Source organism: Chelonia mydas, chromosome 5 (assembly GCF_015237465.2).
Source record: "Chelonia mydas isolate rCheMyd1 chromosome 5, rCheMyd1.pri.v2, whole genome shotgun sequence".
NCBI lineage: Eukaryota > Metazoa > Chordata > Testudines > Cheloniidae > Chelonia > Chelonia mydas.
Window position 1 is genome coordinate 86,252,936 of NC_051245.2, and position 23,774 is coordinate 86,276,709.

The 23,774-nt window shown below is 42.2% G+C and overlaps 1 protein-coding gene across 16 annotated transcripts in view; it reads left to right on the forward strand.

Annotated features, from left to right (window-relative positions):
• The window catches only part of CDC14B (cell division cycle 14B), an 83,469-nt gene extending 60,461 nt beyond the window's left edge, over window positions 1-23,008 (forward strand). For 6 of the 16 annotated variants that reach the window (XM_037901706.2, XM_043547517.1, XM_037901700.2 and 3 more), the window contains 3 exons: window positions 14,025-14,141; window positions 18,031-18,096; window positions 18,356-23,008. In XM_037901706.2, the coding sequence (XP_037757634.1) occupies window positions 14,025-14,141; window positions 18,031-18,096; window positions 18,356-18,395 (223 nt within the window). In that variant the 3' untranslated portion in view covers window positions 18,396-23,008. Of the gene's footprint in view, window positions 1-14,024; window positions 14,142-18,030; window positions 18,097-18,355 lie in introns of those variants that run through there. The other 10 variants (XM_037901703.2, XM_037901707.1, XM_043547515.1 and 7 more) reach the window with 5 other exon arrangements.
• Window positions 23,009-23,774: the final 766 nt, after the last annotated feature.

The following is a 23,774-nucleotide window of genomic DNA, read 5'->3' on the forward strand; positions in this document are numbered from 1 at the left end:
GCCTTCCGCTCGTACCTGGAGGGCAGAGTAGTCAGGGTTCTCATGGACAACACGGCCTTGATGTTTTACATCAACAGGCAAGGTGAGGCCCACTCTTCTGCCCGGAATCCCTCAGGCTGTGGGACTTCTGTATAGCTCACGACATTTGCCTACCACCTACCTGGCACCCAGAACTTGCGGGCGGATTGCCTGAGCCAAGACTTCTCTCCGCATGAGTGGTCTCTACACCCAGAGGTGGTGCATGGACTTTTCCAAGAGTGGGGAACTCCCCAGGTGGACCTGTTCGTGACTCGGCAGATCCACAGGGGCCCCGGTTCTACTCCTGGGCGGGGCTGGGAGTGGGCGCTGTCTCCGATGCCTTCCTCCTATCCTGGTCAGGCCAGCTTCTCTATGCCTTCCCCCCGATCCTACTGATCGGCAAGGTCCTGGAAAAGGTAAAGATGGACAGGGCCCAGGTCTTCCTGATTGCCCCAGCGTGGCCCAGGCAACATTGGTACGGAACCCCCATGAGCCTGGCGGTTGCCCCGCTGTGGCCGTTGCTGTCCCGCCCCGACCTGCTCTCCCAGGACCAGGGCCGCCTTCTCCACCCCAACCTAGCGGCACTCCACCTCACGGCGTCGCTGCTCAATGGTTAGGCTGGGAGCAAAGGATGTGCTCGGAAGGGGTTTACCATGTCGTCTTGGAAAGCAGGTGACCCTCCAGGCATTGAGCCTACTTGGCAAAGTGGTCTCGGTTTTCCCGATGGGTGGCTGAGCAGGGCGTTTCCCCTGTGGCTGCCCCGATCCAGCTCATTTTGGACTACCTTCTTCACCTTAGAGCCCAGGGCCTGGCACCCTCATCCGTCAGGGTGCACTTGGCGGCCATATCGGTCTTCCACCCACTAGTGCAGGGGCACGTGGTATTCTCCCATGCTATGACTGGCCGATTCCTTAAGGGATTGGATCATCTCTTCCCGTATGTTAGGTCCCCAGTCCCGCAGTGGGACCTGAACTTGGTGCTGGCCCGGTTGATGGGTCCCCCCTTTGAGCCGTTAGCTACATGCTCCTGGTCGCACCTCTTGTGGAAGGTAGCCTTCCTGGTGGCAATCACGTCTGCTAGACGGGTCTCGGAATTCATGGCCCTGATCTCGGAGCCCCTTTATACGATGTTCCATAAAGATAAGGTCCAGCTCTGTCCACATCTTTCATTCCTCCCAAAGGTGGTCTCTGCCTACCACGTGGGTCAGGACATTTTTCCTGCCAGTCCTCTGCCCCAAGCCTCATGCATCCAGAGAGGAGCGCTGACCCAACACGCTGGATGTGGAATGGGCTCTGGCCTTTTACCTGGAATGGACTAAGCCGTTCAGGAAGTCTTTGCAGCTGTTCATAGCCCAGCCAAAAACATGAGGGGTTGGCCGATCTCCACTCAATGGCTCTCCAACTGGAGCACCTCATGCATCCGTACCTGTTATGACCTGGCAGGAATCCCTCCGCCGTTGATTGTGAGGGCACACTCGACTAGGGCACAAGCCTCGTCGGCTGCCTTTTTAGTCCATATCCCCCATTCAGGACATTTGCAGGGCTGACACGTGGTCTTCAGTTCACACGTTCACCTCACATTATGCAGTCGTCTACCAGACCACTGAAGATGTCGGGTTTGGCGGGGCTGTGCTCTGTCCCGACAATTTGTGAACTCCTACCCACCTCCAACAGATATAGCTTGGAATCACCTATTGTGGAATACACATGAGCAATCACTTGAAGAAGAAAAGACAGTTACTGTTTCCGTAACTGGTGTTCTTCGAGATGTGTTGTTCATGTCTATTCCACATCCTGCCCTCCTTCCCCTCTGTCGGAGTTGTCTGGCAAGAAGGAACTGAGGGTGGGGGGAGCGCCATGGAGGCACCACTCTAGGGGTCGCTCGGGGCACTCCCCTACGGGTACTGCTAGGTGAAAAACTTCATGCACCGGTACACGTGGCGAGCACGCACACCTGTTGTGGAATAGATGTAACACATCTCGAAGAACACCAGTTATGGAAAAGGTAACTGTCTTTTCACTTTGAATTTATGATCTTTTTTGGTGTTTTTTTCCCTACCCCTAAAAAGACCCCCAACACCTCAACTTTTTGGATAAAGTAAGAGAAATTTGCCTGATAAATACACTGCACATTCCTCTCCCTTTGTGTAAGTCTTGTCACTGTGGAGTTTGCTTGTGTAGAGAACTCTGACCCAGCAAGAATAATTACTCTGGTAGCACACTAAAAACTTTAGTTGCTGATGGAAAAAGTGGGTCCAAAATGTAATATCCTAGAGTGGTAAGCATAGTTTAAAACAATCTTCTATGCTTTCATGTTTAAACATGAAAGCTAAGCCTTTCAGGCTGCTGCTACTTTGGCCTCACCACAGCACCCAAAAAAGTAAGAATCTGCTCTAAAGTTAAGGAAGAAAAATACCCAAGCAATAATCAGAGTCCTTGGAGTGCTGTCAATTCTTGATCAGGTGGCACACCCCTATAGCTGGAAACCCTACCATCAAAAAAGAAAGACTTATCTTTTATTAAGGAAGAAAATTCAGACTAAAAATGTCCATCCACTAAATGAAGAAAATGGTGCCATCCTACTGTTAAAAATGCAATTGTCGTATTAATCTTAACTAGCTAAGATCTTTAGTAGTCTACAAAGAAGACTTAGGCAGAGAATAGGCACCCATTTAGTCACCTAAATAAATACCTGATTTTCAAAGGTTCTGAATTGAGATTAGTAGGAGCTGCTTGGGTCTCTCAGTACTTCTGAAAACCAAGTCTTTTACTTAGGCATCTAAGTATAGATTTAAAAATTGGACTGTAGGCACCCATTCTTTTAAAACCTTGGTCTTCATTTTCCTATAGCATATAAGAAATCTCTACAAACTCTAGACAGTCCAGAGGAGAGATGCTCCAGTATGTCTCTTCCCAGTGAAGCTTGAAATTAAAATGTTTTCTTACCTTTGCTGATTTCCTGTCTTCATTTCATGTACATAAGAACAGCCATACTGGGTCAGACCAAAAGTCCCTCTAGCCCAGTATCCTGTCTTCCAACAGTGGCCAGTGCTAGATGCTTCAGAGGGAATGAACAGAACAGGTAAATCAAGTGATCTATCCCCTGTTGCCTATTCCCACATTAGCTTACTAGCATTTTAGGGGATTTTTGGAGTATTGACATACTAGTTGATTTAAAAAAAAGTGTGAAGTTTGGACCTACCAGCCTTGCTGTTGTCCCATTTATGTCCAGTTTAACAATTCTTGGCTTGTTAAGATGCTGTGTTCTCGCCGGAACATAAGTAGTGTCTTTTGAATAATGAAGGTACTTCTGTTTAATATAGGGTGCCTTTTGAAAACCTGAGGTTTTGAGCAATGGAACAACAAAGTGAAGGTTCCATTACAGATTAATTATAAATGGAGACTCCTTGCACTACAGTACAACTGCTGCTCAAATACAGTGTCCACAGGTCTAGAAGGATGTTGATAAATTGGTGATGGTTCAGAGAAGAGTCTTGAGAATGATTAAAGGTTTGGAACACATGTCTTGTAGTGATAAGCTTAAGGAGCTCAATCTATTTAGCTTATCAAGAGAAGGTTAAGGGATGGTTTGTTCACACTATTTAAGTACCTTTTTGGGGAACAGAAATTTGATAATAGGGGCACTCTTCAATATAGCAGACAAAAGTGTAACAAGAACCAGTGGTTGGAAGAGTTAAAGCTAGACAAATTCAGACTAGAAATAAGATGCAAACTTTTAAGTGAGAATAATTAACCATTGGACCAACTTACCCAGGGTTGTGGTGGATTCTCCAACACTGGCAATTTTCAGATCAAGATTGGATGTTTTTCTAAAAGATACGCTCTAGTTCAACCAGAGCTATTGGACTTGAAGCAGGAGCTGATACTGAGATGTCCTGTGTTATATAGGAGGTCAGACTAGATGTTCAGAAAGGTCCCTTCTGGCCTTAAAAATCTATGAATTTGTGAAATAATGGATGTATATGTAACTGAAAGAATTGTACATTTTCCTATAGTTAAGCCTTAGACCTAGAAGCAGGATTAAGTTTCTTATGGAGAGTCATCCTAACTTCATAGTGTCATTGAAGAGCATATGTCCTTCAGATAAAATTCATAACCAACAAATGACCAAAATTGCTAACATATTTGCTTTAATGCTTTTTCATATTTGCAGATCTGTATTAACTGCACAAAACATAAAGTAGGTGTTAAGGTTACACAGTTAAATATAAAAGCTAGGGAAAGCAAAAATTAAGATTCCTATAGTAATGTTAATTTGGCCACATTATGCATATTTAGTAATATGTTACATTTAGGTTCCTATCAAATTCACAGCCATGAAAAATGCTTTACGGATTGTGAAATCTGGTCTTCCATGTGCTTTTACCCTATAATACACAAATTTCATGGGGGAGACTAGCGTTTCTCAAATTGAGGATCCTGGGAGTTGGCGGGGAGCGGGGTGTCGCAAGGTTATTTTAGGGGGTTGTGGTATTACCACCCTTACTTCTGCACTGCCTTCAGAGCTGGGTGGCCGGGGAGCGGCGGCTGTTGACTGAGGGCCCAGCTCTCCAGGCAGCAGCACAGACATTAGGGTGACAGTACCATACCATGCCATCCTTACTTCTGCGCTGTTGCTGGAGGCAGGTCTGCCTTCAGAGCTGGGCTCCCGGCCAGCAGCCACCGCTCTTCATCTTCCCAGCACTGCTGCCCGCAGTAGCAGTGCAGAAGTAAGGGCAGCAATACCACAACCTCCCCTACAATAACCTTGCAACCTCCCTGCAACTCTTTTTTTGGGTCAAGATCCCTACAATTACAGCATGGTGAAATTTCAGATTTAAATAGCTGAAATCATGAAATTTACAATTTTAAAAATCCTATGATTATGAAACTAGCCAAAATGGACAATGAATTTGGTAGGGCCCTAGTTATATTCCTGCTTTCCTAGCTAAATGTGTACCTGAATTTCTGTATGTTTTACATTGTCCAGACCATAAAATATAAAGAACGTTCAATGTGGCAGAGTTAACATTCAATGTGGGAACATTTACTTAGCTTCCTTAACTTAACCTTGGTGTTGCATTAGCCAACTAGTTTTTCTACTTATAGACTGACAATGCTGGAGATGTTCCAATTTTATTTATACATGGGATGGGGAGATTGCTTTTATGCTGCTTTAATGTTAATATTTAAGCCCTGCTAAGAGTAAAACAAGTTTCTCTCACTATTTCCTTTGTCGACACAAGCAAGAATAAATCCTGTTGTAACATGACTTGGCCACAGAAACATTTAAGAATGATTATTTTTGTGGGGTAGGCAGGGTCTATTGTTCCAGTTAAGCTTTGAAGTGATTAGTTTGGTGGAGAGGGAATGCCAGCATTCTTTGCTGTTAGTATTGTTTGCTTGGAGACAACTTTCTTGCCGAACTGAATTACTTTGTGTATGGTTATGAGTTGTCATTGTGAATGTTTGCTTTGATATTAATAGAGTAGTCAGTGTTAATTTCATTCCTCTCCTTTGTATGGTTCTGTGGGTAAAGTGGCTGCATTCAACTTGGTGTGGTCTCCAGGCACCTGTCTTATTTCTAAATAAAAGTTCGGAGATAAAATATCTGCCCTGGAAATTTTTTTTAAAAAACTGTATGTCAGTGCTAAGATGTTGCTAACTGACCAGCATTTCTGGTGCCAGCACAAGGGTCAGTCCCTGAGGCAGTGTATAGATTGTGTGGCTTTTGCTTTCCATTGCACCCAAAGATCCAGAAAAGAGAGGCTGCTGAAGCATCCATCATCTGCTATCAATGGAGAAGGCTATGAGGCAAATATTCCTGCATCTGCAGAGGAACCATTCTGAGCATGGAACCTCAGCGAGATCTGGCGGTGGCTCCAAAGTAGGGGCAGACTAGATCTTTGACCTAACAACCCCCAAGAACGCAATGAAGGGTAACTGGAGCTGGATGCTTCTCCGTTTTTGACACTTAAGAGTTTTTCGTTTTCACTATGACATTTCCTTTCGGTCCTATTTACAGAAGTCTTGCAGAGAGGGTTCTGGGGGCAAGTGTACAAAGATTAAGGGAGAAAGCCTGATGCTAATGGACATAGGATGGACGGTATTTCAATTGATGTTTCATGAAGAGGAAGTTACCTCGAGTACATGAGCTTGAAATGAAAGAAAACCAATATCCTATTTTAGAGGAGAAAGTAGTGCTGGTTCCTTGATTAATACCTTTTTTCTGGACTGAGGCAAGATATTTCTGTATGTACTTCCTCCATTATTTTTTTAATATCCAGGGTGCTCATGAACACTAAATGCTCAAAGATTGAGCAACAGTAGTACCCATGATTTGTACTCATCAGTTCTGCTACTCAGGTCAGTAAGACATCCAGTTCTTCTTCTTATTTCTGAATGAGGAACTGAAATAGGATCAGATTCTGTATCTGGATCATTACACAAAACCTCGATAGTCCATAGAGATTCAAGGCTGGCCATGCTGTCCTCAGGGCACCTTACCTCTTTCTGTAGTTCCTTGTTAGTATGGCTACTGTAGAACTGAGCTGATAAGACTGCTTCTTGTAGCAACTGCCTCTGAACATGGAGTTGCTTTGCTCAGTTCAGAGTTGATGCATCTCCAACAACACTGTGGGATAGTTCTCTTCCTTTGTCCCTTCCCAGGCACGAATCCCCAAAATGTGATACATGTTTTCATAGTTACAAATTCACGATGCGCAGGGAGTCAGCCTGATAGGCAGCTGGCCTAGTGGTCCAGCAATGGTTCCATCATTCTTTCTGGCCTGATCATTCTAGAGGGGGCCCTGGCTGAGTCATCTGTAGAGGGCCTCAATCCCTCTTGAGGGCATCTTCCACTCCCCTTAAGGTTCTGTCACAGCACAGGTACAGGGGAGTGCGGTGGAAGGACCCAAGGCCTTAGAGGGGCATTACAATATCTGGACCACTCGCTGGTTTATCCCAAGTTATACTCCCACTGACTTGCTTCCTACTAAGCTGTGGCTCCTCTGGGGCATGGTCACAAGCTCAGGGGTATCTGTTTGTCCCACTGACAGAGTAATGTTCCATTCTTCACAGACTGTTGTGGGTTTCTAGCTCCCAAAGCGGGAGGAGAGAGAATCAGGATCCCTGTTCCCAGATTAGCTTTAGGAATGCTGCAACTGCTGCTCTCACAGCTCTAGGCATCAGTCTGACTTTTGGTGCAACCTGGTGGACTTTCACCTTGCCCCTGGGCCACCAGGGTCCTTCTAAACTATCCCTCCAACTGGAGCACGCCCTGTAGCTGCTGAGGGGTGAGGCCTACCTCGCCCAGTACTGCTCTGTGCCTTGCACTGGTTTTAATGTGGGGTTTGTTAAACACCATCACATCATAATAGAACAAATAGAAGGCATAATATACATAGGGGAAGCTCATTAATAATGTTTCAGTGAACAAACAGCAGTGGACTCGTTTTACCTCTTATTTACCTCTTCAGTATAGGAATTTTGCCAGAGTAGTTATGCATACAAAAAATACATATTTGATCCTTCAGTTGCAGAATGTGGTGTTTCCCTTCAAATTAGTTAAGCAGAAAACTGACTGCTTTGGGCTTATCCACACTAAAATTAATGTATTTGTTATAATCCTCAACCCCTTGTGTGCCCATTGTGGTAGGGAATGTCTTTCAAACTGTTTGTGAAACAGCCAGCACAGTGGGTCCAAAATCCCAAAATGGGCCTCAGGGCGCAATCATAGCTTATTAATATATCTGTCATGGGAGGGACCCTGCTTCAGTACAGTTTTCCTCTGGTATGGTGAAAGCATGATTCTTTCTTGCATGTTAGACTTCACATGAATGAGAAAAAGTAGAATGATTAATTATCACTTGTATAATGGCTGTAAAACGTGTATCTGTTTTATGGGTTCTTATGGTTTGTTTAGTTACTGTTTAGGGTTTGATAGTATAGTTCAGGAAAGTGTAGAGAAGAAGAGAACTGCTTACCTAAATCACAGCAGGGGAAAGTGAGGAATGAGGGTTTAATTGTGTGCCTACCACTAGCAAAGTAGTGAGCAATTCATAATTTTTGAAAATCTGTAACTAGAAATTCTTTGAGTGATGGTCCCTATGTATATTCCACTTGAGGTGCACAAGCATTCCATGCTCTGGAGATTGGAAGACTTTTTTGATAGCAGTGATTTTTTTTTATTGCAGTGATAGCAGGGCCTGCATCTACGCCCCCATCCCCTGGTGCTCTGAACCAAGGGCATAAGGGGTGAGGTGGGCCAACTGCCCTCCATTTTCTTTCTACCGCCCATGGTCTGAGATTGAACCCCTACAGCAGGGGTGAGCAAACTTTTTGACCCAAGGGCCACATCGGGGTTGCAAAACTGTATTGAGTGCCAGGTAGAGAAGGCCTCCCCAAACAGCCTGGCCCCCGCCCCCTATCTGGCCCCTCCCACTTCCTGCCCCCTGACTGCCCCCCTTAGAACCGCCAACACATCCAGCCCCCCCTGCTCCTTGTCCCCTGACGCCCCCTCCCAGGACCCCTGCTCCTAAACTGCCCCCTGGGACTCCACCCCCTATCCAAACACCCCCACTCCCTGTCCCCTGTCTGTCCCGACCCCTATCCACACCCCAGCCCCCTGGGACTCCACCCCCTATCCAACTGACTTCTGCTCCTCATCCCCTGACTTCCCTCTCCCGGGACCCCCCCCACCACTAACTGCCCCCGGGATCCCAACCCCCCCTGCTCCCTGTCCCCTGATTGCCCCCCCCCGCAACTGCTGTCCACACCCCTGCCCCCTGACAGGCCCCCCGGGGCTCCCACCCCCCTATCCAACCCTCGCTGTTCCCTGATGTCCCCAACTCCTATCCACACCCCTGCCTCCTGACAGGCCCCCCGGTACTCCCATTCCCAACCCTCCCTGTTCCCTGTCCCCTGACTGCCCCCCCAGAACCTCCACCCCATCCAACTGCCCTCTGCTCCCTGACTGTCCCCCAGGACTCCTTGCCCCCTTACCATGCTCCTGAGAGCAGCAGGAGCACGCCACCCGGCCAGAGTCAATGCGCTCCCTGCACTGCCCGGTAGGAGCAGCGGGCCAGAGTGCTGCCCACACGGGGCTGGGGGCGAGCCTCCCCGGCCGGGAGCTCAGGGGCCGGGCAGGACGGTCCCGCGGGCCGGATGTGGCCCGTAAGCCATAGTTTGCCCACCTCTGCCCTACAGTGTTCGCAGCTTTGCTAGCATTCCTGCTTTAAATTAAAGTTTTTCTGTAGATATACCTTTTTCTTGATAGCTAGTTTTAGTGATAGGGTTAGTAGGCATTTGGGGGCTCCCCCCGTCCCCTGGCCCCGTTTGAGGTACTTAGTATGCCCGAGATCCCTGTTTTCAAGTGCTGCATTGCCTGCCCTCAGTCCTTCCTGGTTAGTGACTTCCACAATGCTTGTTTGTATTGCTTTGGGGAGTCCCACATCCCTTCCAAATGCAATATTTGTCATTCCTTTCCCCTCCAAATCTGGCAATCTCAAGAGCTCTCACACAGAAGATTTGTGACTGAATGCTTGATAACATCCCAGTCCTATCCTAGGGCATTGGTCCTGGAATCTCAGGACTCGTAGTCCTCCAGCAAGCTTCAGACCAAGACAGAGACTCCACCGATGGTACTGAGATGCAAGATTAGCTCCATGAGAGGCTCCAGAAATCCTTTTGGTGGGATCCTTGAGAGCTGTAAACCAGTTCTCCTGTCACTCGGCACCCAGGCTCCATTTGGTGGCTACTTAACCTGTTTCTTTCAGGTGTGGCATCAGATCATGTCGGACAGATAGTTCTAGAGACTAACACCGGCAAATGCTATACAATAAAATTTCTGTCAATCACTATCTCAAAACCCCCTTTTCCATCCTTCTTCCTGGATCCCTCTCACAAGAGGACTCTTAGCTGGAGCTGGGAGTCTACCTCTTGACTATGTGCTATAGAACTGGTCCATCCACAGCATGGGGGAAGGGCTGCTATTCAAGATACTTCCTCATACCCAAGAAGCAGGGAGGCTGGAGACCCATTCTGGATCGAAAACAACTGAATATCTTCATCTGCTGATCAAGATTCAGAATGGTCACCCTGGCCTCTATAATCCTCTCTCTAAACAAAGACAACTGATTTGCAACTCTAGATTTGAAGAATGCCTATTTCTACATAGATGTTCACCCAGCACACAGGAGGTTGCTTCGCTTTATGGTGAGCCTAGATCACTACCAGTACAGAAAGCTTTCCTTCCCTCTCTTGATCGCCCAAGGGTTTTCATGAAGGCACTGTCTGCGATGACACCATATCTGCATCACCAGGGCACCCCAGTATTTCCCTGCCTCAACAACTGGCTGCTCATAAATCAGTTATACGGGGAAAGAGGTACAGTTGGTGGCTCTATCCCTACTTCTCTTCCTTCAATCCTCATAGCTTTAAGGGAAACGTAGAAATGTCCACTTTAGTTTCTCTGCAAACTATAGACTTTTACTGGAGCAATTTTTGGATTTGCTAACAGCCCAACCATACTTACCCCAGGACGGATTGCAAGCAAGCTCTGAGAGACCGCATCGCGCAGCTATGGCTGAGCCCTCAGACAACAGCGCAGTCCTGCCTGGTCCTTCTAGGCCATATGGTGTCCTTTGTGATATCCTTCACAAGATTCCATCTGTGGAATCATCAGGTGTGGTTGCAAACAGTTTATGCTCTGAGTAGAGACAAGCTGGGCAAGCGAGCTTCAGTTCCTCACAGTGTTTTCAAGATCTTTGTCCTGGTGGGAAAAGAGAAGCTGTGTGTGTAATGGTTACCTTTGTTCACCTCCACCCATGAAGAAATTAATTGCAGATGCCTCCCTATTGGGCTATGGAGCACATCTGGATGAACAGGTGGCTCAAGGTTCTTGGACTTGGCAAGATTCAAGCTTCACATGTCTCCTCCAACTGCAAGCAGTACTCAAAGCCTACAGAAGGCTTCTGCCTTTCATCCGTGCCCTACATATTCAGTATGTTGGGCAATATGACTACAGTATAGTACATGAACAGACATGAAGGAGAGCAGTCCACCGCTCTTTGCATGAAGGTGATCAAGCTCTTGAATTAGTATATCTGACACCAGATCACTCTCTTGGCAGAGCACCTTCCAGGAGTAATGAACGCTTTGGCAGACAGCCTCAGCAGGCAGTTCCAGAGACCAGGAGTGAAAATTTCACAGCTCAGTGATACAGAACATTTTCTGACAGTGGGGATTCCTGTCATGGGTCGTCTTTTTGTACCAAGAAAAGTAGAAATGCCCAGTCTAGTGTTTCCAGGCAGCTCAGGGTTACAATTCCTGAGAGGAGGCATTCCTAGTAAAATGATCAAAGCCACTAATGTATGCTTTGCCACCCATTCCCCTCTTACCTCAAGCTGGAGGAAAATCAAGCAGGAAAAAAACATTGGCTAATCCTTGTGGCACCCTGGTGGCTGAGGCAGTTTTGCTTCACCAGCATCCTTCAGATGGCTTCCTGTCCAGCTGTTTCTGAACCAGCTGATTTAGAAGAAAGGCAAGACCACCCATCCAAATCCAGCATCCCTCAGTCTAAGCCTGGTATTTGGATGGATGATGAGCTTAGAGAGGTCAAGTTCAGAGGCAGAACAATCCATTCTCAATAATAGCAGGGAAGTCTCTATGATGAAATGGAAGAAACTTTCTATCTGATGTCTGCATCCTCAGATACCTCCAAAGGGCTCAGAGATCCCTACCATTCTGGACTACTTCCTTTTTACATTAAAAATGTCTGATTTATTGCTCAGCTCACTGAAAGTGCATTTGGCAATGATTAAAGCCTTCCATTCTGTAGTGGAAAACTGTTTTGGTCTTTATCCACTGTGAGGTTTTCAAAAGGCCTTGATAGAACCTTTCCTCCTAGTACTGAAACCTATACTGATTTGAGTCTTCAGTCTCTCATTGTCAGCACTCATTAATCCTCCTTTTGAACCTGTAGTTTCCTGCTCCCTTCATCTGTCTTTTGAAGGTGTCCTTTCTGACCACAGAAGAGTAGGTGACTTTGGATTCCTTATGGCAGACTCTCCCTACACAGTCTTCCAGAAGTATAACGTTTATTTGATGTTACACCCTAAGTTCATTCCAAAAGTTTCCTTCAAATTCCACTTTAAATTAGGTCATATACCTACCTGTTTTCTACCCAAAACCTCACACCACCAGAAAAGACAGGAAGCTCCATTCTTTAGATGTCTGTTGAGCCTTGGCTTTCTACCTGCAAGACACAATCCTTCAGGAAATCTCTGAGACTGTTTCCTTCACTGAATAGATGAAAGGGGAAGTAATTTCCTCACAGACACTTTACAAATGGATTTCAGGTGCATCCTGCTTTGCTATGAGTTAATGGTGACCCCTTCCCCCACAAAGTAAGAGAGCCCACTTGACCAGAATCCAGGCTATCTTAGTAGCTTTTTCTTAAGGATGTTTCCTTTCGGTAGAACAGCAACATGTGGTTGTGTGTGTATCTTTTTGCGAGATATTATGCCCTGGTAAAAGCTTTTTCAGCAGATGCGTCCTGCAATCTGTAGTACATCAGGGTCCTCACACCCTCCTCCTCAATGAGTAGTGCTTTTGAGTCCTCTCAATTGACCTATTCATAGGGACCATCACTCGAAGAAGAAATTCATATTACTTACCTTACAGTAACTGGAGTTATTTAAGATGTGTGGTTCCTATATGTATTCCACTACCTGTCGTCCTTCCCCTCTGTTTCGGATCCTTTCCTAAAGTGATTTGTGGTGGTGTAGGAGCTGGAGAGGTGGCCTATCCATGCTGACCCCTTAAGCCTTGTGTTCAGAGTGCGCAGACACAGACCAATGGACACTACTAATGAAAAATCTTCTGGTCTCAGCCATATCCAATGCATTTGCACCTCAAGTGGACTACATATAGGGACCACACAAAGAACTCAAGTTATTGTAAGGTAAAGTGACGAGAATGTGTCTCACGCATAACAATGAACTATTTCACTTCATGGACAAATTTGACTTTTATTATAGTTTCAGAATCTAGTTGGTTCTGTGAAGGCAGAGTTCAAATTGAGTTGGAAATGCCTTGCTAAAATGATTTAATTGATGTAATGAGAGGATAGTCCTTCCTACCCTTCTGTTATATAATAATTATTATATATTAACTGAGCATCCAAAAGTGTGCTAGGTGCCATGTGGAGTAATTTTTTTTAAGTCTCTCCCATAGTCTAAGCAGAAACATGGTGGGATGTGGCAAGGCAAAACAAAAGAGATAGGGAGAATGGGGGATTGCAAAGGGTACAAGTGACTTGATTTTTAAAGAGTGTTTTGTGCCTGATGCTGCGAATGACTCTATTGGGAGATGCTGGGTGGTCAGCATTTTTGAAAATCATGCCACAAGTGTGGTGTGGTCACTCCGTGTTTTCTAACAGCAAAATACGAGCATTGTCAACTAAAAACTGTCCCTGGTCAATGGTAACCAAGCTTTTTACAGACTGTGTTCCAAATGAATATATTACGGGTTGGAGATTTGGACTCTGATCTTCAGGAGCTGTTGAGAGTTGTGATTCCTTTTGCATCAGTCGAGATGTTATTTGTGGGAAAATAATGTTTGTTTCTCTATCAGGCTCTTCATGTTGCTCTTTTTTTCAGTACAAAACACTTAAAATACCAGCTTTTTGTTCACTTCATTTCTGCCTTCTCCTTTCCTCCCAAAAAGGTAATAATGCTAAAAGAAAAGCACTTTACTTATTTTATATTCAATAAGATTGTCAGAGTAAACATAAACTAGTAATACTGCAAGAATTAACTTAATTAGTAACAAAGCATTACCAAGGGGAAGTTGTATACCTGAGTCTGCAAAGAACCCTTATTCAAGAATTATTTGTGGGATATATATACTGATATATCTGTACTTTGTGCTACAATATTTTATCCTCATCAGTTTTTTCTGGAAAACTTTCAGGTTATATAATTGTCTTTTTCCTACTCTTTTCAGAGTAATTCTACAGTCCAGTGTTCAGAAAAGTAAAACGTCTGAACCTAGCATTTCTGGCAGTGCAGACATTAATAAAAGAACTACCAGGTCTGCTGCAAGAAAAAGCAGTTTAAAAAGGTGAGAGTTACTCTTTTGAGCTGGCATGTCCATTACTGGTGATGGACTTTGTCTGAGAGAATATTAGCCTCCTAGTGACAAGGAATTAATTAGAATATTTTAAAATGTATCATGTAATGAGACTCTCTGAAGCTTTGAATCTCTTGTGTCATACGTTTCTGAGTGAATTCTGGAAACTGGGAGACTTGTATTGTGGTTATTATGTATGATTTAAGGATTACTGAATTTAGGAGTTTGCTGACTTAATAGTTCCCATCACAATATCTACAGGTATTATGAAGAAACCTCTCCAGAAACAAAGGATTCAGAATTTAAAGTAGATGGTCTGCTCTACAGACTCATGGGGAATTAAAAACGTGGATGGTTTAGAACAAGAGTGTGAGTGCCTTCTTGTGTGTAAGCACATGGGTACAAAGTGTATTTACTTCTGGTAGCTATCACATGAGTTCTTGTGTCCATCCATGTCTAAAGCCAGTATGCAGACCTAGACCCTCCCAAGTTGTGCGGAAATGAGCATGAGGTTCTAGCTCAGATCTGTAGGTTACACAACCATTAATTAGCGGAATTTAAAGCCATCAGTATGTTTTTTTTCCTAGTGCTGTCCTCTTTCACATTCACAGATATCAGTACACTGTGGAAGAGAGATACCAAATGTATATTTATCTTTTTTGGGAGTGAAACTGCCAAGAGGGCTTGCAACTTTCAGTTTGAAAACAAAAGATCTAAGCAAATTAAATCCAAATCACATATAATCTGTGGTTTATATGTCATACAGCAGTTTCAAATAGTTTTTGATTCTTGAAAGTGACAATTTTTTGTCTTGTGCTTGTGAATATCTTTTAATTCGTCTATCAATAAATGTTGAAGAGAAGAGCCTTGTTTTGTTGAGAGGAGTGAATCATTAGACTTGCATTTAGGATTTATGAGTTGGTGTTTATATGCCATAAATACAAACTTTGTATGTGGTATTGTTCCATAGAATTTCCTTTTCTCTTCTCTCCCTTCTGCCCTCATCCTTAAAGGGATATGCAAACTATTTTTAAAATAACAAACCAAATTGATGGTTGGTAAAAGATGGAAACACTGTATCAAATAACCTGCAGGACGCTTCTAATGTAACATTGAGAGAATTTTCAGGGTATTATATACCATTTGATTCATATTAACAAATAGTTAAAAGCTAAAAACAACTTTTTTTTAACCTTACCTTAAATGCTAGTTTTATGAAACACTATATTTAGTTTTTGTATAATTGTTTGGTTTGATTAGATCTCCTTGACTGCATTGTTTTTATCAGTACTGAATTCTGTCTATGCTGACCTCTTTGGTTCTGGCTACTTCTTATATTCTTCATGCCTCTTCTGTTTTTGAGCCTCTTAGCTCTGTAGCTATTTGTCCGTTCAGTGACATATCTCTTCAGTTCCTGGAAAGCATCCTTATGAGTAGATCCTCCCTCCTAGAGAACAGCAGGCATTCCCCACTTCTTTCTTTTCATTTGTCACAATGAAAAAGGCCTTCTGATAAATTATTATATGAAGAAGTGCTGCCACTTTGGAGATATCTTTTACAAACCTGGCATGTTGCCTTCTGACTCTGAGGAAAGACTCAGAGTGCTCTTACAGATGAGGGTTTCCTCAGTTAATAAGAGCACTAGCTTTGTAGAGTATTTGTAATTTGGCTTTCTGACACTGCTTCTGAAACTTCTGCCCCAGATTTTTCACTTTAAACTGTATCAGATCATGTTTCTGATACTTAACGTTGAGACCATACTGCTTCAATCAATTAATGACCAGATCCTGCCATTGAAAATATCTCAAAGCAAAATAGTGCCGTCCGGTAGTGTCGCAATTCTGGCGCTCTTAGACATTTTTCCATCAAAAAAGGTTTCTTGGTTGTAGTTCATATATGCATCATGTGATTAAATGTATGCCCTCTCATGGGCATTATAAAGAATATCCTCCCTGCGATATAGATGTGTTTTTATTGACCTGTAGCCTCTGGAGAAATCTTATATGGCGCTTGTCTATCACAGAATGAGATGGCTTTTGCAGCTCTCCATTTGGTAAAGGATATGCACATCAATGGGTGACATCATGGAGCTTCCATTAGTGTATTCAAAACAAAACAAAAACTGGCTTTCCCATCCTTTTTGCCTGAAGTTTATTCAACTTTGTCTTTAAAAAAAAAAAAAAGTGGGAGTGCATTATTCCAATTAAAGCCTAATAAATGGAGAGTAGAGGAGAACAATTCTGACTTCTGTTAATACTGTAGTATTGCTGTTAATCTAACTTAGCATGTCTTTTGTGACACACTATTATTTAATCCTACGTAAACTTTATCATCCAATATAAACCCTTTGATTCTTTGGACATCACTGCCTAGCCAGTATTCTTTTATTTGGTGTCTGTATATTTTAATAGCTTTCCTATATGGCCACTGTTTCAATTTTTTTCACTGAATCTCATTTTATTTATAGGTATTGCACTGATTTCTTCAGCTTTCACAGTTTCGCTGTAGCTGAATCACAGTCTATGATCAAAAATTCATTCTTAGCATTATATCCTCAGATTTGAGTCCTTCCTCATCCATCAGATTATGAAGAAAGTGTTAAGTAGTTGGTCCAGAATGACTCATCTCCCAGTAAAACATTTTATAATTACAATATTTATTTCAAGTTTTCTGATGAGATTTATGAAGGTATCTCATGATTGTTCAATCAAACCAATATGTACAATATTCGTGCCTTTTCCTTCAGGTGACACTATATGTCTACTAGTGTCAATGCCTGGTTGTCCAGAAGGAGAGGGGGTATTAGTACATTAACATGGCACTTTGTTTGTAGTGTGGATGGGAGAATGTAATGGGACCGCATGGGATTCATGTAACAGCCTAGGATCATGATCTGCTCTGTGACCTTAGGTTAACTGACTTGGTCAGTTGGCACCTCACTTTCCCCATCACTGTTGTAGATTGGTCCATAAGTGATAGATCAGAGTTCACATTTTACAGTGTGCGTTTATCAGATCATTTTATGGTGAAATTTTATCCTCTTCTCTCTCTCTCTCCCTTCCAAAATGCAGACACTCCTTAAATTCTTATTGTTAATCTGTTTAATTGGATGGACTATTTACAGTAGAGGCAACATTTAATAATTATCCCATCTTGAAACAAAAAAACTGAAATAATCCTAATATTGAGCACTTAAACTTCTTTTCCTCTTTTGAACTCAAAGTGCTTTACAGAGGTGGATACAGCATGTGTTAGTATCACCACTTTACAGAAGGCACACAGCAAGGCAGTGACTGAACCGGGAAAAGGACCCCCGTCTCCCAACCTCCGCCTCCCCCACCTTGTGACCTATCCAGTAGATGCTTGAAAAATTCCAACACCAACTGCATGAAGTAAAGAAACTAACAGAACCCTCTTCCCTTCAAAATGGATAGAAATTAAGCTATTGTCCCACTCATTACACTGTTAGCGTTCCATGTATTTAACAAGTTCTTGAGCTCCTTTGTTGTTAGCAATTTAGAGGAGAGGAAATAGTGTGTGTATTGTGAGGATTTGGGGGGTTCAATGGAATTGGACTATAGGAATCATTATGCCAAGGAATAATTGTGGCCCTGTTAGCAGGAAAGGGGAAACATATGCAACAATTAATTTATAGGTCTCTTAGCTTTTTTTCTCACCGGAGAAGCATTTCATAAAAACTAACAGAGGGGTACCCTTAACCCAATATGCTTTCACCATTGAAGGGAGCCATTAAGCAACATTCTCCTCCCGTGTTGAGATGGAAATGGCATGCAGCACACCAGAGCTTTCAGTTTGTGATCTAATTCTAGCTTTAAAAAAATTAATATTTCTTTTCCATTCTTTTCTACTTTTCCCACAGTCTGATACCTCAGAAGGAGAAAAGGAAAAGGAATGCTTTACAGCAAATTCGCTTAATGAAATTATGGTACTTTGAATCCTCTGCTTTTTCTTTACAAAGGCTTTTTTCCTACTCTTTGTAATCAGAACAGTAGTCTGTGCTTTCTTTACAATTGATAAAGTATTCTCTATAAAAGTATCAAGTCTTTAAAATTTTTCTTTGTAGTATTATGCTTAACTTAGCTTACACTGGCAGAAATGTTTGAAAGATTTTGCGCTTGCTTTGTTTTTTGAATTTCAAATCGGATGGTTTTTATTCCTCATAAATCTGTGTTTTATCATTTTAGTGGTCACTCCATACCAAGGACCAGGACAGTGCTGCGTTAAGTAAAAAGAAGTGACTGAAGAGGATGCTGAAGGGGGAAAAAAGGAATATTGCTATGGAACTTAATTTCTTTGAAAGGAAAGACATTTTCACTGCAAAATGCAGCTAAGATTTAGCAGAAAAACTCCTCCTAATTCGTAGAAGAAAACGACCTGTTCAAGAAGCTTGACACAGTTCAGCTTTCTAATTCTAAAAATGTTCTCAAATGTTAAAAAAACCTTGTAAATTTAGACTCAGGTGTAAATATCTAAACTCTCTATTATAAAGAGGGTTTACTAGTGGGTATGATGCATGTGTGTAATTGTGATGGCAATCACTTAGCTGCTGGCCACCATAAGAAGTGAAGATGTGGTGGGAGCTTTTAAATATTTAGTTCACTGTTGTCTGTCCAAGCTGGTCTCAGTCTCCAATACAGAGCAAAGCTTGGGAAGGCAAGATTTTATTCTCATAACATTGTACTTTCCTGTTGATTTGGATAGCCTTCCTTATTTTATATGGATTTTTTTATGAAGCTGTAAGTTTAAATACCCAAACTAATTACTGTACACCAAAGAGTGCTTTATTTCAAAGGGTTTTTTTAAACAATTTAACTAAAAGCTGTTAATTGTTTTATTAGTAATAGCTTTTAGTTGCTCAAAAACATTGATTTTCCTACCAGAGTTAATAATTTTAAAGCAGCACCATCAACTTAGTTTTCAGCTAGCAGTGTAATCTTTTTACCTACTTGTGCTAGAGGTAATACCTAAGGTTCTCAATCCTAAAGTTTATGCATCAGACCATGCTTTATGGTCATTGTCATGGTTTCCCTTGTTTAATCATTTTCTTCCATACTGGGGGGCAGTAGTGGCGAAGAGGGACACTTCAAAAAAATAAGGAGTTGTGATTGTAAAACCACTGAAATTGGCAGTGGGGAACAAGTGTAGTCAGTCATTCTTTTTAAAATGGTTATTTCAAGGTTTCAGTGTTCCTTTAAACATCCAGGTACTTTTGTTTAAAAAAAAAAAAAAGCCCTGGATACCTAATTATCTGTTAAATGTGATTGTAATTTTTTAAAGGTGACCCAGGATTTGAAATTTTATTTATGTCCTTTTCAATATCCTCTTCTAAATCAGAAAAGTTTTTCCTCCAGATTTATCCTATTATATTTGAAGTTTATTTTCCCCCTAGTATCTTTGTTTGCCAGCATCACATTTGACATGTGCACACGCCTCAGAATAGATCTGCTACTGCATAGCCAACAGTAAAAAGAGGTTTGTTTTCGTGAGTTCTGTATAAATACAGTCTGGGGAGGAAGGTTGAAATGTTACTCAACAGACTTTTTTGTCCTGAAGGAAGAAGACCTATTGTCTTGCAGTGGGAGGGAATGTTCCTACTAAATTTAAACAGTGATAGGCAAGGTTCAACACCTAGGTCTAATTTACATCCCCTGTTAAAGCATTAAAAAATCATAATGGTAATTGAAGGGTGTTGCCTAGATAGTGTAAGTAACAATATGTTGACTTGACTAGCTTTTGATCCTAAAGGCAGAAGAGTAATAGTCCAGGATATGGTTACTTATTAAGTTAATGGAAGCACCTCCCAAGTTGTTCTGAAACTTTTAATTATACAAACTTGAATGTAAAGAATATAGAAGAAAAGGTTCTTCCAGTATAGAATCAAAACCTTGAACAGGTATTTAATATCTTTTCTTTTTTTTGTAAGAAGAAACCCCTTTGAGTCCTCTGACTTTGCTCCTTTGCTTTGTACAGCTTAGAGACTCTTGTCTCCAGGGAAATAGTAATCTTTGTGTTTATATAGCCTTTCAAAACAATTGGGAGTGAGGGGCTGAGCCACATCATTCTGGGGACAAGAGCCTTGCTAACTTTGTGAGGGGAGGAGGGACAAAATGAGTCAATGGGTTGTTTTTTTTTTTTTTAAAACAATTCGCTCTCTGCTAATACAGCCCCTTTGGTTTTTTTAATTGGGGTAGAGGAGCACTCTTTACTCTGATCAAGAATTAGAGTCCCTGTGGTGCTAGACTGGTGCGTCCAACTTCCACCAGTGACCTTGAAGAGAGAATGTGCAGTTAACGATGAATTGAAAATGTGCTCCCTGAACCATCCGTATGGATTTTTTTTAAAAAAACCAAAGTGTGTGTGTGTGTCATCCCAGGCCCTGTGGTGGCTGCCTCCCCCATACCTCTCACTTTTGCAGCTGCAGTTCTTGGGTGAGCCTGGAATGCCCTGAGCACCTGCCTGCTGTGTTGCAGAGGAGAGCGTAGCTCTGGCTGCTCAACAGCCTTACTTCCCTGCTGAGTTGTTGGAGCCAAGGAGAGTAGGATAGGAAGTTAACTGACTCTGCCTCAATGCAGGGGAGCACCTAGTAAAGGGTGACTCCCCTCTGCCCCATCCTTTCCAGCAGCTGCCCAGGGCAGCCCAAGAGAGCGGGGAGATAAAGACAGAGAGACAACACTCAATTAAAACTCACAATTCTCTACCCCAATCCTGGTCAGAGCCAGCCTGGCAGTTGCTCTTAACTTGTGCCAGCTAACCATCCCAATGGGACCGTCTGCATGTTGAGGATAGCCCAAGCATAACACACTCCACTCTCTCACCCTTCCCTGCTCCCCCTCCTGGGCACCTCTGCTCTGCTAAACTGGCTCCATGCACTCCAGGTGGGTAGAATCCCCAGCAGGGACATTGTGAGGGATTCCACTCCTTTTATTACCTGAGTGATTTCCCCCCCTCCATTTGGAACAAATTTATTAGGCTCATCTTCATTATTAATATACAAATAGGAATGGTATTGATCCAGTGTGTGCATGGTCAAGAGACTGATGGCTTGTGAAAATGGTTAGAGGAATTTACTTGTGCATCCAACAACCAAGACTTACAATGCAAGGCAAGAGATTTTGCCTCCAGTGTAACAACTGGTGCTCCTTGACCTTTTTCAAAAATAAAATGTTTGCCTCTAAAGCTGAAAGGATTGGACATCACAGTGCTAGGTGCTGTACAGGTAACTATTTTTTTTTTTAAATGTCCTGACCCTGGGGAGGTTACAGTTACGTTTTTTACAAGCCTAAACAGCTGAATGAGGGGAAGGTAGGGTGGTTGGGAGGATTAGTTTAAAAAAACACAAGAAGGCTTTTGGACAGTAAGTAGTAGTTTTAACTTCCCAGCTGCCTACCCAGTTCTTTGCTTTTTAGGTATTTTCATCTTGTGTGTATGTTTGTGTTTTTACCTCAGCGCTAGAGTGAAACTGAGGAGATGTCTGTTGTTGGCAAATATTGAACTGATTTGTTCAGTTAAAGTCTGCCTCAAAATAATTTAATGGGTATAAGTTGCTTATACATATGCACAGGTTGAGTTGTTTGTACTGTCCGTTGAACCTGAAAAGAATCAGACTAGGGTTTGTTTGTTTGTTTTTTAAGAATCACCGCAACATATGAAGTTTTAACAAACTTTGAAATTACATTTTTAAAAACCAGATGAACTCTTAGACTTTCAATTTTGTATAATTGTTTTAAACATCAAGTACTGATTTTAATTGAAAAACAAAGCCCGTCACAAATGTCTATTACATATAGTGAAAGTCTCTAAACAAAGTTTCACAGTTTTGTTAGGTATGAAGATTCTGGGCTACCATTTTTCACCTCTGTACATCTTACAGTTGCGGAGAAACACACAAATGTTACTGCCATTCTTCATTTGAATATTCAAATCAGCATTGCTGTTTAGTGACCAGCATTACCTCCTCATATCCTATGTAAGTTTAACATTTAGCTCGTACTTTCAATCTGACATTTTGCCTTGTGTTTGCACCATATGTACCAAAGTGGTCTACACGCAATTCTGAAAGCAAGGGGAGAAAGCACTTCTTTTCAAAAGACTTGTGAAAGTGTGCCAAATGGAATGTACATGTAAAACACCGCTAGAGACCTTCAACTTGTGTGTACTGAGAAGCTAGTTATCCCTGCTGTGATGCATTTATAATTCTGGGTGGGTGGCCTATCATTTTTTCCCCATCCGCCCTTTTATACTGAGATATATAGTGAAAATCCTAATTAAAATACATAGTAACTATCTTGGGTCAAGTTGCTGCTTTTCAGCAAAGTGTCAGTAATTTATATTAAAGTTACTCCCAGATCTTGACCTGTTGTTCCGACTGTAAATAGGAAAGTGCTGCAGATCTGCTGCTGTTTTTAAAGACTGGACAAAAACTATTAAGCTAGGATTTGTATCAAATGTGACGCACATTCTAAGTGGAAGAAAAGTCAACAATTATGTTCATCAGATTATTCTGCAGGTTTATATTCCTGGTTTGCAGGCTTTCATTTGCCTTGGGTACAGAGTCTGGAAAGCTCTTTAAACCTTACTGAATACTCAGTACTGCTCACCCTGATTTTTTTTAACTTGTATATTTCTAATCCTATTTTTTTAAATCCGATTGAATGACAGAATGGGAGTTTTATTTTGCTGAAGGTATTTTTAAGATAAAGCCTCATAATGTCTTGTAAACTTAGTTTGATATGCATTTGTCATTTGGAAATCTTGCATATTGTAACTTGTTTTATACAAAATATTGAATAGTAATAATTGTAAATATGAATTGTGTACCAATAAAACTATTAACCTGGTGTTTGTTATGCCCAACAACCTCGACAATCAGATTGGTCAGAGTCTGCATTGGTGTGGGTGGCTTCCAGCAGTAGATCAAAAAATGGTAACATTTTTGTGACTATTCCCTGAAATGCATAATATATTAATCATGCCTACCTGACCAACATAATCAAAGGGCAAAATTGTAAGGGATAACTGTTCATTTACTAAAATAACTCCTAATTCTCATGAATGATTCTTGCCTTGTTAAATATGTTCACTCTGTGAAGACACTTACCTCTAGCAAGATTAGAGGAGTGAAATTCAGGAAGCCAGGGTTTTTTGTTTTTTGTTTTTGTTTTTGACTCAACTACTGACTTTGCTTTGAGCAAATCATTTAACCTTCTTGTGCATCTTTCCCCACCCCCACCTGTAAAGCGGGGATAGTACCTACCTTTGTATAGTGCTGCAAGATGGAAGAATAAAAGATAAAAATATCAAGTGAAAAGTGTATAGTATCAAGTTTTATTGAAATGTTCATAATATAATACACAACGTTGCAAAAAAGGGTCCATTGCAAACTCTTAAACTGAAAACTTCAAAATTCTGTATAAACTCAACAATGGCCAAGCTGGGCTAGCCTAAAGTCAACCTCTGCCACTGGTGGTTGCCTCTGTCAAACAACAAAAACACACTAGACTCAGCTAATCTGCACACTTTTAAAACTAACACACAGCCTCATCCTTCTTCCCAAAAGCATAAATAAACCTTCCTCCCATCCTCCCGATATGTTTCCCATGCATA